Source organism: Aulonocara stuartgranti (assembly GCF_965226115.1).
Source record: "Aulonocara stuartgranti genome assembly, chromosome: 9".
Classification (NCBI taxonomy): Eukaryota; Metazoa; Chordata; class Actinopteri; order Cichliformes; family Cichlidae; genus Aulonocara; species Aulonocara stuartgranti.
In genome coordinates, this window is record NC_138960.1 from 20,692,216 (window position 1) to 20,705,871 (window position 13,656).

Below are 13,656 nucleotides of genomic sequence, written 5' to 3' on the forward strand. Positions count from 1 at the left end.
GGGGATATTGAATTGGCACACTTTGGGCTCCCTAATATTAACTGAGCATCATTTAGATGCCACAGCCTACCTGAGTATTGTTGCTGACCATGTCAATCCTTTTACGACCACAGACATCAGTGTACCACAAAGCTCCAGTGATCTTAAACTGGTTTATTGAGCGTGACACTGAGTTCACTGTGCTCAAATGGTTTCCAGTCACCAGACCTCAATCCAGTAGAGCATCTTTGGGATGTGGTGGAACCAGATAGTCACATCATGTATATGAACCAAAATCTCTGAGGAATGTTTCCAGTATCGTGCTGAATCTGTGCCATGAAGAATTATGCAGTTCTGAAGGCAAAACGAGGGTCAGGTTACTAGTGCACTAGAAACATGTTCATGCAGTAAAGTGTCTGTTTAGTGTATGATATCAGCTGAAGTTAAATGTGAAGAAGAAACTTTCATAAAACCGACGACATATTTTAGTACCAGCTTTTATTACCCCATACTTTGCACAATACAAACAAACACACATCTAGTGTAATATAGGGTAGATGTGTCATACTCTACAAGAGCATTACTTCATGAACATCATGTAAATATATATTTTTTTCCTCTTACACTCCATCGCCCACAGCAATACGAAAAGTACATGGATAGAGATTCCACACAAAAATATTCTATGCGATTTTGAAGGGGAAGTAGGGAAATCACTGTAAATCATTATTCATGTCATTTAATAGGCAAGAGCAGAAAAGTAAAAGCTCCGGGTTTTCACGCATTGGGAAAAAAAAACCAAAAAAAGAAATACTGTAGGTATTTGGTGTGAAATACTATTAAATGCTTAGGTAACAAATCAGATGAACCGCAACAGATCAATAAACTTTTTTCTGTGGCTTGGATTTGCTTGAAACTGCATGTAACTCAAAAGCGATGCCAAGTTCACTAGAAAACGGGGCTGCTGAGATTAAGACTAATCAGCAGGATATCAGTAATCACCTGATGCATGAATGCCAAATATTTTAACCTATGATCACACAATAATAAGACTGCAAAGCTTCCGGCAGACAAAAACGTATCTGTCAAATTCAGCAAACAGACAAGGCCTCTTCAAACTGGGACGTGTTGGTAATTGCATAGAGCACAGAGGGAAGTCTGCTAGCTACTGTAAGTGAGCTCTGAATTGAGACACGGAAAAAGAAAGCTCGGCCATCACTACTACATTTGTGTGTGTGTGTGTGTGTGCTTCCAGCTCCTACTCTTTACTAAAGCCGATTACTAGTGAAAATGCCAGACAAAGCGTGAATAACAGTTTCCTTGTGGAAGAGCTTTTTTTCTGTCTCTCTTGTCTTACAGCAAAAGATCAGATGGTTTCGTATCCAAACCACAGTCGTAAATCTTGGTCCCACTTTATACCCGCAAACATCTGTTAAACCAGCTGTCCGGGGTGGAGCTCACTCATTAGGCTCATATCTGAAACAGAGAGCAAAATCTGAAATTAGTCAAACATGAACAAGAGAAGGAAAATCTCACAATTAGCTTATTAGTATTATATATTATGACTACACTGGGATGCCGTATGATTTTATTTTCAAGGGTGCTGATTCATTTTTACCTACTAGATTTGGATAATCTCACAATCATAGACTCACCTCTGCAATCGTTTCCTAATCTCTTTGATCTGCTCGTTCTTCTTGGTTAGAATCTCCTTCATGTTGCGGTAGGCCGCAGTTTGCTGGAACTTCTTCTCCAGCTCCTGCGCGCAACACACACACACACACACAAACGCACACACACACACACATTCAAACGTGAGAAAAACAGCACAGATTGCTCAGTGCACCTGACCAACTGTCCAAATGGCATCAGGCGGCGAGTACAACATTCAATTGCATGACCTTTTGCTTAGAAACTCATGACAGGAAAGTGAACATGAAAAAACGTTTGCTTCCGCAGTGCCACTTGCAAAATAGGAACTGGCTGATGAAGAGCAAGGAGAGATTCGTAAACAGCAAGAAAGGCCTTTTGCGTGTCATGTTCGCAGACTTCATGACACCCTCATTGTCTCACAACTTCAATAATAACTGGGTAGAACAGCAACAACAACACTTGACATTTTGTGGGTGTTAACTATATGTTTGCTCGTTACTTTCAATTCCTGGAAGAGACCAAAGTTGCTCACTTTCTCTGCCAAGGCCAGCTGCTCTTGCACTCGCAGAAGCTCATGTTTGGAAGAGATCAGGTTGTCCTGCAAATCTTTCTGGGTTGCCACGTTGGCGCTGAGAGACCTTTCGTAGTCCTCTTTCAGAGCTGCCACTGTGTCCTCTAGACTGTTGATTTCCTTGGATTGAGCAGCCACCTTAAAGGGAATGGCAACACCGTTACCTCACCTTTTTTTGAATGAGTTGTGACATCAAGACTAAAAAAAATCTATTTCTAACGACGACAAAATACACACTTTGACCATGTGGATACATACCATTTAGGTCCAAGTTGGCAGATAAAAGCAAATGGCAGAAAACATTTATATGAAAACGAAAAACTGTAAAGTTAAACAAACGAAAGTAGCGAAATGGAACGCAAACCGAGACCCAAAAAAAAGAAAAAGTGAGAAGATGACACTTGCTGACTGAAAGCCACTTTTGGAAACGTACCTGCTGTTCCCCTTGCACTCTCTGAAGGTCTTTCAGAGCTCTCTCTGCCCTGGATTTCTCATCTAGTGCACTCATGGCCTAAACAATCAAGCAGGAAGAGAATTAACAACACAACTATCGCTATCAAGCACGAGTAAGATAGCACGTTGTTTAAATTGTTATTTGTGTACCTGGGATTCTAAAGTCCGGAGCCTCGCTCTCAGTTTGTCATTTTCCTGTTGTAGTCTCACTATCTCCTGAAGAAGTATTAAAGATACAGTAGCTGTGGTTTACTATGTAAACATGCGGACAATCCAACATCCCAGTGAATCTATGGAAGCAATCCATATAATGTACCACATTTCTTTACCTTGTTGAGAAGTTCAGACACTCCACTTTCATTCAGAGGGGCCAACTTGGGTTTGCTTGTTTCTTTGTTTATCTGGGGGATATTTTTAAATAACAAAGATTAGATGGTCAATTGTTCTTTATCTAACTGGTATGTAACTGTAAAACAAAACAAAAAAAAATAAAAATCAACACCATTTAGGCAAGTCATTCACTTTCCCATAAATGTGATCATTTCGTCAGAGTCATGAAAGAGCAGTTCATTTTGTTTGTCATAAAACGGTATGTGATAAAACCACTTGTCAACCTCAGTGATGTGTGAGTAAGTAACCACCAGGCTACTATAGACAGGTACAGAAAACTATTTAAAATGCACAGAAGCAGCTGCACGCCTCTCTAGTTACTAACTGTGGGTACAAATACGCTAGGGACACATGATCAATGACGAATATCTCAGCGGTAATGTTTGAAGCTCTCACACGTGCCAAAACTGCACCTTATGCTCACCTTATCGGTGGTTTTAAAGTCAGTCTTCTCAAATTCAGCCACTTGCTCCAACAGCTCCCTGTACGGGTCAGACGATAACAAAGCATTAGACGATAGAAGTAACATTTATTTATATAGTGCTTTTCACAGACCTAACAGTCACAAAGTGCTGAACAACAGTGAAGACATGATATTGCATAATAAGACTGAAAATGAAAAATATTACATGCAGAGAAAAATTATGACAGTTTATTTATTATGACAAATGTAGGGTTACTGTAAACAGCACTTAGATGCTACACTGGGTGCACTGATATGACAATCTGTGTGATCTCCTCACATCAGCTAACTTGTCACCACAATGTCGATGTTTATGTTTTTGAACATTACAGCGATCTACCATCTAAATGTTTGGCAGGGAAACTTAACACCCTATCTCTTGGTGGCAGTTTAGCACTCATGTTTTAAGATGCACGCTTGTGGTGAGCAGATCAGGCTTCTGAAAAGCTGTAATGTGGTTTTAAATAGCAGATGAAGACACGTAGCCTGTGATATGGGGCGTATTCCTAGCTTTAGACACCGTATAAGTCACGTACAGCTAAGCCCTGTGAAAAAAAGGCTTTGGAGGTTATTCATCCACCCACTGTTCGCATATTACAAAACTACTTTTCCAAAGAACACACACAGTGTGTTAACAAGGTGAAAGGTGAGAAGAGGTCACATTCATTTATGAAGTTCATCAGAGTGTCACAGAAAACAGGCGGTGCGTTTATACTTGTGTATGAGCCATGGGGCGCTGCACTGAGCAACCTGGACCCCGGGTCTGGGTCATTAGGTCATCGTAAGTAGGACATTTGGACAGCAAGCTGATGTTATCTGACTGAGATAAAGAAAAAAAGTTGCCTTCATATCCTCACTCGTGAAAAAAAGGACCGGTCGACGTGCGGTTTGGGCTTAAGCGTGACCATGAAATTTGAATTTTAAATCAAAAGCTTGCTCATTTCAGAAGTGAAGCCTACAACCTGTGGCACTGTCAGTTTTTGCTATCTGAACTTTTTGTTTGTTTGTTTTTTATTTTTTGGAGAGGGATGGAGTGAGGGATGATGGGTGAGGGTTGGGGCCTCTACGGAGGCTCGCAAGGGACATTGGACAAAAAAAAATGAAAATGAACTTTTGCAAGATTCGCAAAAGGCTTTGCGAGATCCCGAGTTACATTTGTGGTATCTCACAAAAGTAACTCGGGATCTCCCTCGAGAGTAGACATGGAGGAGGATTTAGAGCGTTTCCTGCGGTCAAGAGAGGTCCCACAAGAGGACATCATGCACATGCAACAAGACAAAAGTTACGGAGCCCCGCGGCTCCATACCATTGTGCACCCTTCATATACCCAATTCTGTTGCTCTGAGATATAGGCATACTTGAGCCAGAAAGCCCTGATACCTTTGTGCCAAAGAGTGCAATATTCTGACAACGGTTCACATGTGATGTAGCTTTGTTTCTGGTATCACATGTGCACGCCCTCATTTCTCCATGTTTGGGCTTGTAATATGAAAAAAAACATTCTCTGAAGAACATCTGGCACACTTGTTAAAGAAGAACACAAGAATTATCTTTCAGGTTTAATTAATACATATGTTATTGTAAGCAAATGGCTTTGTGCCACTTGCTAATGATTATTACTGTCAATAAATATTAGCGTTGTAATTTTTGTGAAATTAAAGTAGCAGACTTAAGTAATTCAAATCTTTTGCAAATAGTTTCACAGTTTAAAAAAAAAAAACACTACAAATATATCTGTATTTGTTTCTGATACTAAACATATCCAGAAATAGCCTTGAAAAAATGTTCAAATGTTAAAAGGCCTAACGGTCTCCTCTGCAAATTATAAAAAAATAGGTCATGCACTTTTCTGAGGTTGCACGTTTCCATTATGCTTTTTAATATTACTTTTAATGCTAAGGCTTATCTAAATTCACAGCTCAGTTTACCCACACTGCATAGTGCGTGTGCATGTTGTGGTTTTCAGGCTAACTGAACATCCCTGCAAAAAAAAAAAAAAAAGTGAGAAACAAGCGTAATGGAAAAAAAGGGTTAAACTGACAGCGAGGGCTGGCAGTGACCTTTTTACCTGGCATGTAACATGTACACGATCTAAATCTGAGCAGCACTGCAGAGGAAGTGGTCTATGATACAGTGTGGTGGAACCTTTCTCTTTAACATGAAGCTTACTTTTTACATTGCTGTGACATGACCCCTATCACATCATTTTAACTACCTCCTGTCTATGTAAAAAGGCCTAACTGCTGAGAGGCTTGTTCAGATAAGCCAACCATTCAGCACGCAATGATAAATAATCCCACAATAAACATAATAAAAATGTAGACATTAAAAATGTCACAAAGACTATTCTTCCTTTTTTTTTTAAAGGCATCTTTTTTAGGCATCTTTCCATTGATGCCTAAAAAAAATGCCATGATCAGGAAGGTTGGCACTGTGAACTACTCTGCTGCCCCCACAGTTAGTGTATGAGAGGAGGGTGTTGAACAAAGACCTCAGAATAATGAATAACATTTCACATCCCCTGCACAACCTAGTGGTCAGACAGAAGAGTGCTTTCAAGTAGGTTTATATCTGGGACTCTCCACCATTTGACCGTAGAACTGAAGCAGCTTCTCGGATGAGAGGTGAAACGTCTTCAAGTAACTTAAAGAAGTCCAGACACTTTTCTTTGCAAGCTCCTTTGACTTCAAGTAGGAGGCTCTTTCAGCTTCAGTGTAACAAATTTTGGCCCACTGTTCTTTGCAGAATTACTTTAGTTCATCCAAACTGGAGAGTTTACCAGCATGGATGACGTGTTTAAAGTCATGCAAAAGCATTTCAGTTTGATTTAAGTCCAAACGCTGACTTGGCCAATCCAAGTCATGGTGTTTGGGATCACTGTCCTGTCGCATAACTTAAATGTGCTTAAGATTCAGGGCATGAACTGACGGCCAGATATTCTTCTTGAGGATTTTCTGGTAGACGACAGAATTCCATCAATTACAGCAAGTCATGCAGGTCCTGAAGCAGCAAAGCAGCTCCAGACCACCACCACTAACATTTTTGACTGTTTGCACAGGTATGATGCTCTTTTTATGAAATGCTGTGTTACTTTTATGCCACACATAACGGCACTCAAACCTGCCAAAAAGTTCAGTTTTTGTCTAATCAGTCCACAGAATGTTGTCATAAATCATCAAGATGATTTTGGTAAATGTAGGACAAAGCCTTTGTGGGGTTTTTTTTGTTTTGGGGTTTTTTTTTTGGGGGGGGGCAGCAGTGGTTTTCACCTCGGAACTCTCCCATGGATGCCATTTTTGCCCAGCATCTTTCTTATTGTTTAGTAATGAACACTGACCCTAACTGAGGCAAGTAAGACCTGCAGTACATTTTGTAATTATCCAGGTTATCTTTGTCTAGTATTACAATTTGTTTGATGATCTGAAACATATAAAAAAATCAGGAAGGGGGGCAAATATTTTCTCACAGCACTGTATGTCCGTTTGTCTATATATATCTGATAAGCAATTTCTAGATAGACCACCTGTTTTCCAGCTCCGAGATATCACTCTGTAGTCGTAGGTAAAACTTTTCCGCCTGGGAGAAAAGCTGCCTAAGCAGCAGCACATTGGTGTGGGCTGTGTTGATGAGCTCCATCTCCACCTCCCCACGCACCACCGCCTGCAGCTCGTCCAGCATCTCCTTCACCTCGTCCACTGTGAAGGTTTCCTCCACAAGCCTTCACAAAAATGCACGTAAATTGGAAATGTTTCAGGTACATCTGAACCGAAAAGCACTTCTAATTTCATTTTCCCTGCATATCTACTTTATATAGACAACTGAACGGAAGTAACGTGAGAAAAGAGAAGAAATGACCAGTCACCTGCTATCTTTGAGCTCCTCGAAGCATGAGTCGATAGTTTTGAGCCTTAGAACTCTCTTTGAACGTGCAAATCGCATATAATTGATGATTTCATTCTGATGGTGTTCATTAAATCCAAATTCAGCCTACACGAAGATAAGAGAATTTTGATTTTAAGCAAAGATCGGCACACAGAATAAAAAATGAACACAAATAAGGTGTACATAAACAAGCAGATAATTAGCTAACTTGAAGAGGATTTTCTCTTGCTAATATGCAGCAGGGCCTTTTCACATGGGCTTGCACATCCAGCGTACTATTTATGTATATAAAGGGTTGCTCGCTAACATTAGCGGTTCACTCGTCTTTTGATTCAGCTTTAGAGCACAGGGCTAGGCGTCTAGCATGCTAAACTCCTAAAAGCGAACAGGTGGCCTGTACAGCAAATCATTTCAGCTACTTACCATGATGGCTGTGCAGCTAACGTTAACGTAACTAAGTTAGCTAGCTTGAAGACTGAGCTGCTCCAAAAGAGGGAAAAAATGGGTTTTTCTGGCTATAATTTAGATCATTCAGTGAGCAGACTGAAAACCAGCGGTGAAATGCTGGAATCGAGTGTTGTTGAAAATCTCTTATAATTACATTCGACGAGGCTAAACAAAGGTTATATGACAGCTATAAGACTATCAAGCAGATTTGCTAGCCTCCTAGCAGCTAGTGTTTGCATTGAGAATGCCTTGGTAACGGAAAAGAGCGTCATCACCTTGGTTACCAGAGGTGCATTCAATGGCGCTACGTAAAGATTTGAAACAAAAAGTGAATCCCAAAACAACATTAACTGCCTCATCTTAACAACATTTCATATACACACGTGTGTGATATTCACTATAAGATTTTTTTTTAAACTGGTTTTAATTTAAGGGTAGTTGTTTAGTCTTGTTGTTGTTCTACGTTAATTCGATCTCAACATAGAACACGCTATCTGCCTTTAACTGCCTCAAAAGTAGTCGGTAATCAAGTCATTCAGTTGTCTGCTTCGCAGTTCAGTGTTTTGACAAGATTCATCCCAGTCAAAATTTCAGCCCCACTAAAGAACTAGCCCATTTGTGAAAGCCTATAAACACATGAGAAGCAGAGTTTTGGTGTGTGTTCCATATACATATATACCCAGTCTACATTCAATTAACGCATGTATACTGTGTCTTAATGTCTGTCTTGGACACACATACACATAATGCAGCTCTTATTTTTGGTGCTACTGAATCTAGAGCAGTATTTAGCTATCGAACATCTCCCGATCAGGATGATTTTCTAAATGGATGACTATTGGCGATCATATGACTATTCAGTTTCACCATTTTTTTGGCATCCACATTTCTACCCTTTCTAGTTGCAGATGGGTTTGCACTGAATGTGACTGATGGTCAGTCATAAACTCATTATAAGACTGAATTGACAGCGCTACTGTAGCACACCTGATTGAGCACCGGTGTGCTTAGAGTCCTCATTGCAGGGGTCTGAATCTGATCCAGGCCATTCCCTGTGTCATTCCCCTTCACTCTCTCCCTGCCTTGCTGTCTATTGGCTGCACTGTGCTATAAAGGGGAGAGAATGGATTTATGTTCTGACAACTCTTCCCCTTCATCTTTCAAATCTTCTCTCTCATTGAGATTCTCTGAGTAGAGATTCTCACCATCTTGCTACTTGTTGTGTCTCATCACTGATTTGCAGCTGTGAGAAAATATAGGGTGATTCCCAGAAAACAGAGGATAAAATGTGTGGGACTGTGGGAACAGACAGATGTATGTCATAGAAATGTTGCAATAGTGAAGCCTTATGCGGGAAAAATAGGAACAGAATCACATTACTCCTGAAAATGTTTTACTAATAGAAAATTAGCCAGGAAAGCAAGTAAGAGTTTGAAATACTAATTAATCATTTCGATCATTACATGCAATTTGTTTTTTCCTCTCATTTCGTCTCAACTTTATTTTTCCGTCTCTTGTCTTGTGATTGCAAAAAGCCTAAATTGTCTTCTTCTGGTTTTTTTTCCTTTAGGGATCACCACACCACATTACCTGCCTCCATCTCCACTTATTCCTAGCACACATCCATTAATCCTCTATGTGGACTTCCCGGCAGCTCCATCTTCAACACCCTTTCCCTAGTATATCCACAACCCCTCCTCTGCACATGCCCTAACCATCTGAGCCTTTCTTCTCTAACTTTGTCTCCAAAGCACTCAGCCTGAGCTGTCCCTGTGATGTACTCATTTTGCCCAGTGAAAATCTTAACATCTTCAATTCTGTCACCTCCAGTTTGGCCTCCTGCCTTTATATCCAAATCACACATAATATCAAGTCTCACTACCAAAGTATTTATTATGCAGCAAGTACCTGCCTGAGCTCATTCATTGCACAGTATACAGCAGTAGGTGGCACCATCTGGCTAGAAAAAAAAGTATGACAGGAGCACAAACCACAAACACAGGAACCCTGTCCAGTCTAACCCAGAGGGTTGTAACAACAAAGCCAAACTCTCAGCTATACATTTTGTAAAGACCATAAAGTTCTAAATATCAAATTTTAATATTTTCAGCAACAGATTGCAATGCTTTTAATTTCTCATTTACTAGACAGTTAGTCTTTTTGTAGTCTTTCAGATTCTGTTGATCGTCTGGTCTGTTTCTCCATCAGTCAAATGCAGTGGACATCATCTGAGCCAAATAAAAGCTTCACTGATTGGCACTGTCTTCTCATCCTCAAGAACTTCACCCTCCATTTGACTCCATGGAAAAAGACGGAAATGTTTTTTTTTCTCCCCCTCATGTCTCTCTAGCTCTAATTAAATTAGACTAACGGGCAGCGCATGGTTAGTCACCTAATCAGATGGCTTATAACGTGACTGCTGCTCTGCTCAAGTTTAGTTTGCAACATCTGTCAGTAACAGTCAGTAACAAGGCAAAGATGTTTCCTCTTTACCTGCAGTCACGGTGAGTTACTTAAAAATTCAGACAGGGGTTGAAAAACAGTAAAGTTACACGCGAGAGTAACTTTTTAAAGAGTAACAAATTGTTACTTTTTCTTAGAGGCCTTTATGATGGTCCTGTTATACATCTCAGTTGTTTCTTTGTAGGCTGTTCACAGTTTAACATTGTATTCAGGTAGTTTACTTTGATGGGCAGCTGAAATATGAACAATGTGTCAAAAAGAAATGTAATATTATACGAATGTGAGTCATTTCAAGACCAAATGCATGGAAAGTGAATGGAAAGAGAAAAAAATGAATATGAATGCAAAAAAAGTAATGAAATATAATGAGCAATAAAATACATAAAATGATGTAAAAATAACACAGTGCAGTAAGCAGTGTGTAGATTCATGTTAGGATTACTGGGGAAGGATGAAAAATACTGTTTTCTACGTGTTTATTTAAAGTTGTTTGAGTGTGCCTGACATATCTGTGTCCTTTATTATGCTCTGGAACTTCTCTGTCTAGTGTTTTTAAGTGGAGATCCTCATTTAATGTTTCTTCTACTTTAGGAACAGGCTTAACCCATGTGCGGGAAACTGGCTGTATGAATACTATGCCTGAGCAAAAGGAATTGCTGCATTGATGGGAAAGTGTCCCTAGGGGGCAGAATAGTTGTATTTATCCCAGGAGTTGCGTTTTATTGAACAGGCTACTGTTCAGAAATATGTTCTTTCCAGCTATTTCCCCTCTCTTTCTGCAAATTTTTTTTGTAAGATTAAGAGGTAAATAGTAAAATATAAAGGAATCAGCGAGGTTTAATCTGCTGTCCAGTTTACCAAGCATCCCTTCGACTATCCCTATATTTTCGTCATACATAACTTTGATGAAAAATAAGCAGACACTTTTAGTCATGAAGGTTATTTGGAGTAATAATTATACAACAGGCTACTTGCAAGTAGAGGAGCTGTACTCCGTTTTCATTCCCTGATCGTGCATAATTTTGCAAACTACTTATTCTTATTTATACCTCTTTACTTGAATTTTTTAATAGTACCTTCACTTCTTTACGTGTGTAATCTGTATGTGCTCGACTATTTGGTGAAAAGGGAAATGTAAGTATTATGTCTGTGGTCGCATATTCGGTCATTTCTTCTCTAAAAGAAACTAGAGATTTCCAGTAATAAACCCCTTCCGCAGTATATGGCATCGCTGAACTGTTCCGAGGTCAGTTTCGAAGGTATGTACCAATTGAAAAATAGAATGATTCGACGTAATAACCGATCTGGTATCAGGTATCTTCACAATGTTGGTTCCTGACAAACCAATCAGCTGACAGCCGCATGACAGGCAGGCCTCACGCTTGCGCAGTAGCACACTTTTGGTATGAGGAATATGGCAGCGTCCTGAGTCCAGTTGGGGGGAATACGGCGTAACTGAGCACCTTCAGCATCACACTGGGAAAACTGAGACGCACCGGGCACAGTCAGAGGAGGGTGGGGGGCTGAGGGACGGCTACGAATAACACCCGTTAGCGATTTTACAGGTAAACGCGGCCGTTAGCGCCTGCCACTGTCTGCTTCTCCAATGTTTGCTTGATTGAACCCTGTCGCTAATGCGACTAGCTAGTTCGTCCGTAAAACCTGAGTGATGTGCTAGTTAGCCGTTAGCTGGTGGCTAACCCAAGCACTGGCCTGCCACAGCCCCTTTTTCTGCATTTGTCAAACAGACGCTGATAACAAAGTATATCGGCTGGTCACTGTAGTTAAGCGGAACAGCAAGTGTCGACGTCGCAAAACTATGCCGCCGTGCTTAGCCTGACAGTGAACCGCGTAGGCCTGCTGAAATGAACCAGTCTGGCTAACTGCTTGGTAACGTTAATGCTGTTTGTCATGGATTTACTTGACAGATCAGCAGCCAGCGCACAACCTGCACACAATTTAAGAATTGCTGTTTGCCATTTCAGCCTATTTCGTGTAACTGTTAGTTTTATATTTCTAGTTAGCTGTTTTTTAAAAAAGAGAGAAGAAATGATAGTTTTCGAGAAGATATTTGCATAAAATCCTTGCAGATCCACAGAAGATAATGCAAACTAAGTTCCCGTCTCGGTTTAGAGATTGTTTCATATAGTTGGCTAATGTCGGTGTGTGTTGCAATATATCTGCAGGGCACAAAAAACCCAAAACAGGTGAAAATAAGATTATCAAGCTCATATTATGTGTTTGGCCTGGCCTGGCCTAGATATAAGATTTTATATGGTTCTGAAGGTCTGCATCCTTCATGTGTTTCCCTACTCGAGCATTGCGCCTTTTAATTTACATGAGCTTCACTAATATCATTGCAGAGAAGAGAATTTAAACTAAAGGTATTTAAAAAACCTGTTAGAGCCATATAGTGATGTCATAGCACATGATATTTTGACCCTTGCACCCACTCTGATGCTAAAGTTTTCAGCCATCTGCTTTCCAAAGGAAACAGGTGACCTAGCCTTGTAAACTAAATAGTATTTTTATAGTATGTAGAGTACTGAGAGTTACCTGATCAAATTGTTGTGATGGATACAACCTGTGGCTGCAGTCTAGTTGGGTAGTTCCTTGTGAGTAACATGGTATTAGATAAAGATATTTGGTAAAAAGGACACCCCAGTATCCTCTGTGGGATTGCGGAAATTGTCACAGACATCCACATAACAAGACCTTTGATTATTAAAAACTGTATTTGTTAAAGGAAAAGTTGTGAAAATCTGTTTGGATCAAGTTGTCATGTTGATTATGTGCTTTGCTTGCAGTGTGCTGGGTTCGCCTATCTCATATTTCTTTTTTCTGTTTTGTTAAAATGTGTTTGAGGATAGACCAGGAATAATTTGCTGTTGATAAGGGCAAAAAGGGACAGATGGGTACAGGGAGGGGTAAATCACATGACCCAGCACTGGAATCTACCTTGTTTTTTTCTTTTCCACAGTCGTAGCAGCACACTCTTCCCAGTAATGTAATAAAACTGCTCTGCTCTGTGCTGCAGCAAAGCACAGTCTATGCAGTCCCTCATGCTAACATCTGCCTGTATGAGATTATACAGTTACATGACGGTATATTCGGAGGGAAATAAATTATTTCTTTATTCTTCCTGAAACAGCGATGTCAAACCTTTAAAACTTTGGAAGATCCTCATCCTGTGTTGCCATACTTAAAATTTGCCTAATATTGTGTCTGGTCCTCGGTAAAAAACAAGAAACTGTGATAAATGCATAGATGAATAATTTTGCTGCTCCCTGCTTTATTTGCACTCCGATCTGGAGAGGAAGGAAAACTGGAGTCAGATTTTTTTTTCCAGGATCCT

The 13,656-nt window shown here is 40.1% G+C and overlaps 2 protein-coding genes across 7 annotated transcripts in view; one reads left to right on the top strand and one right to left on the bottom strand.

Moving 5' to 3' along the window:
• Positions 1–460: 460 nt before the first annotated feature.
• Positions 461–8,100, bottom strand: lztfl1 (leucine zipper transcription factor-like 1). Of its 3 annotated transcripts, none has more exons than XM_082546216.1 (10): positions 7,815–8,100; positions 7,372–7,496; positions 7,033–7,227; positions 3,471–3,528; positions 2,986–3,057; positions 2,807–2,872; positions 2,637–2,714; positions 2,165–2,323; positions 1,635–1,738; positions 461–1,455 (listed from the first exon to the last, which is right to left on the bottom strand). In XM_082546216.1, exons 1-10 carry the CDS (start codon positions 7,815–7,817, stop codon positions 1,437–1,439), a joined length of 879 nt encoding a protein of 292 aa, XP_082402342.1. In that variant the 5' UTR covers positions 7,818–8,100; the 3' UTR covers positions 461–1,436. The 3 variants fall into 3 exon arrangements, with proteins under 3 accessions (XP_082402342.1, XP_082402341.1, XP_082402343.1); XM_082546215.1 differs by having other exon boundaries at positions 2,165–2,341; XM_082546217.1 differs by lacking the exon at positions 7,815–8,100 and adding an exon at positions 7,600–7,756 and having other exon boundaries at positions 2,165–2,341.
• Positions 8,101–11,678: 3,578 nt separating this feature from the next.
• The window catches only part of dnajc13 (DnaJ heat shock protein family (Hsp40) member C13), a 31,449-nt gene continuing 29,471 nt past the window's right edge, over positions 11,679–13,656 (top strand). For all 4 annotated transcript variants that reach the window (XM_082547039.1, XM_082547040.1, XM_082547041.1 and 1 more), the window contains exon 1: positions 11,679–11,866. The gene's annotated coding sequence lies outside the window, so the exon portion shown is untranslated. The remainder of the gene's footprint in view (positions 11,867–13,656) is intronic.

Coding starts and splice junctions, on each gene's coding strand:
- lztfl1 (XM_082546215.1), bottom strand. Junction 3,529..7,032: donor ATCTCGGAGCTGGAAAACAG/GTGGTCTATCTA, acceptor TGACCCGTACAG/GGAGCTGTTGGAGCAAGTGG. Junction 1,739..2,164: donor AGCTGGCCTTGGCAGAGAAA/GTGAGCAACTTT, acceptor TGTTGCGCGCAG/GAGCTGGAGAAGAAGTTCCA.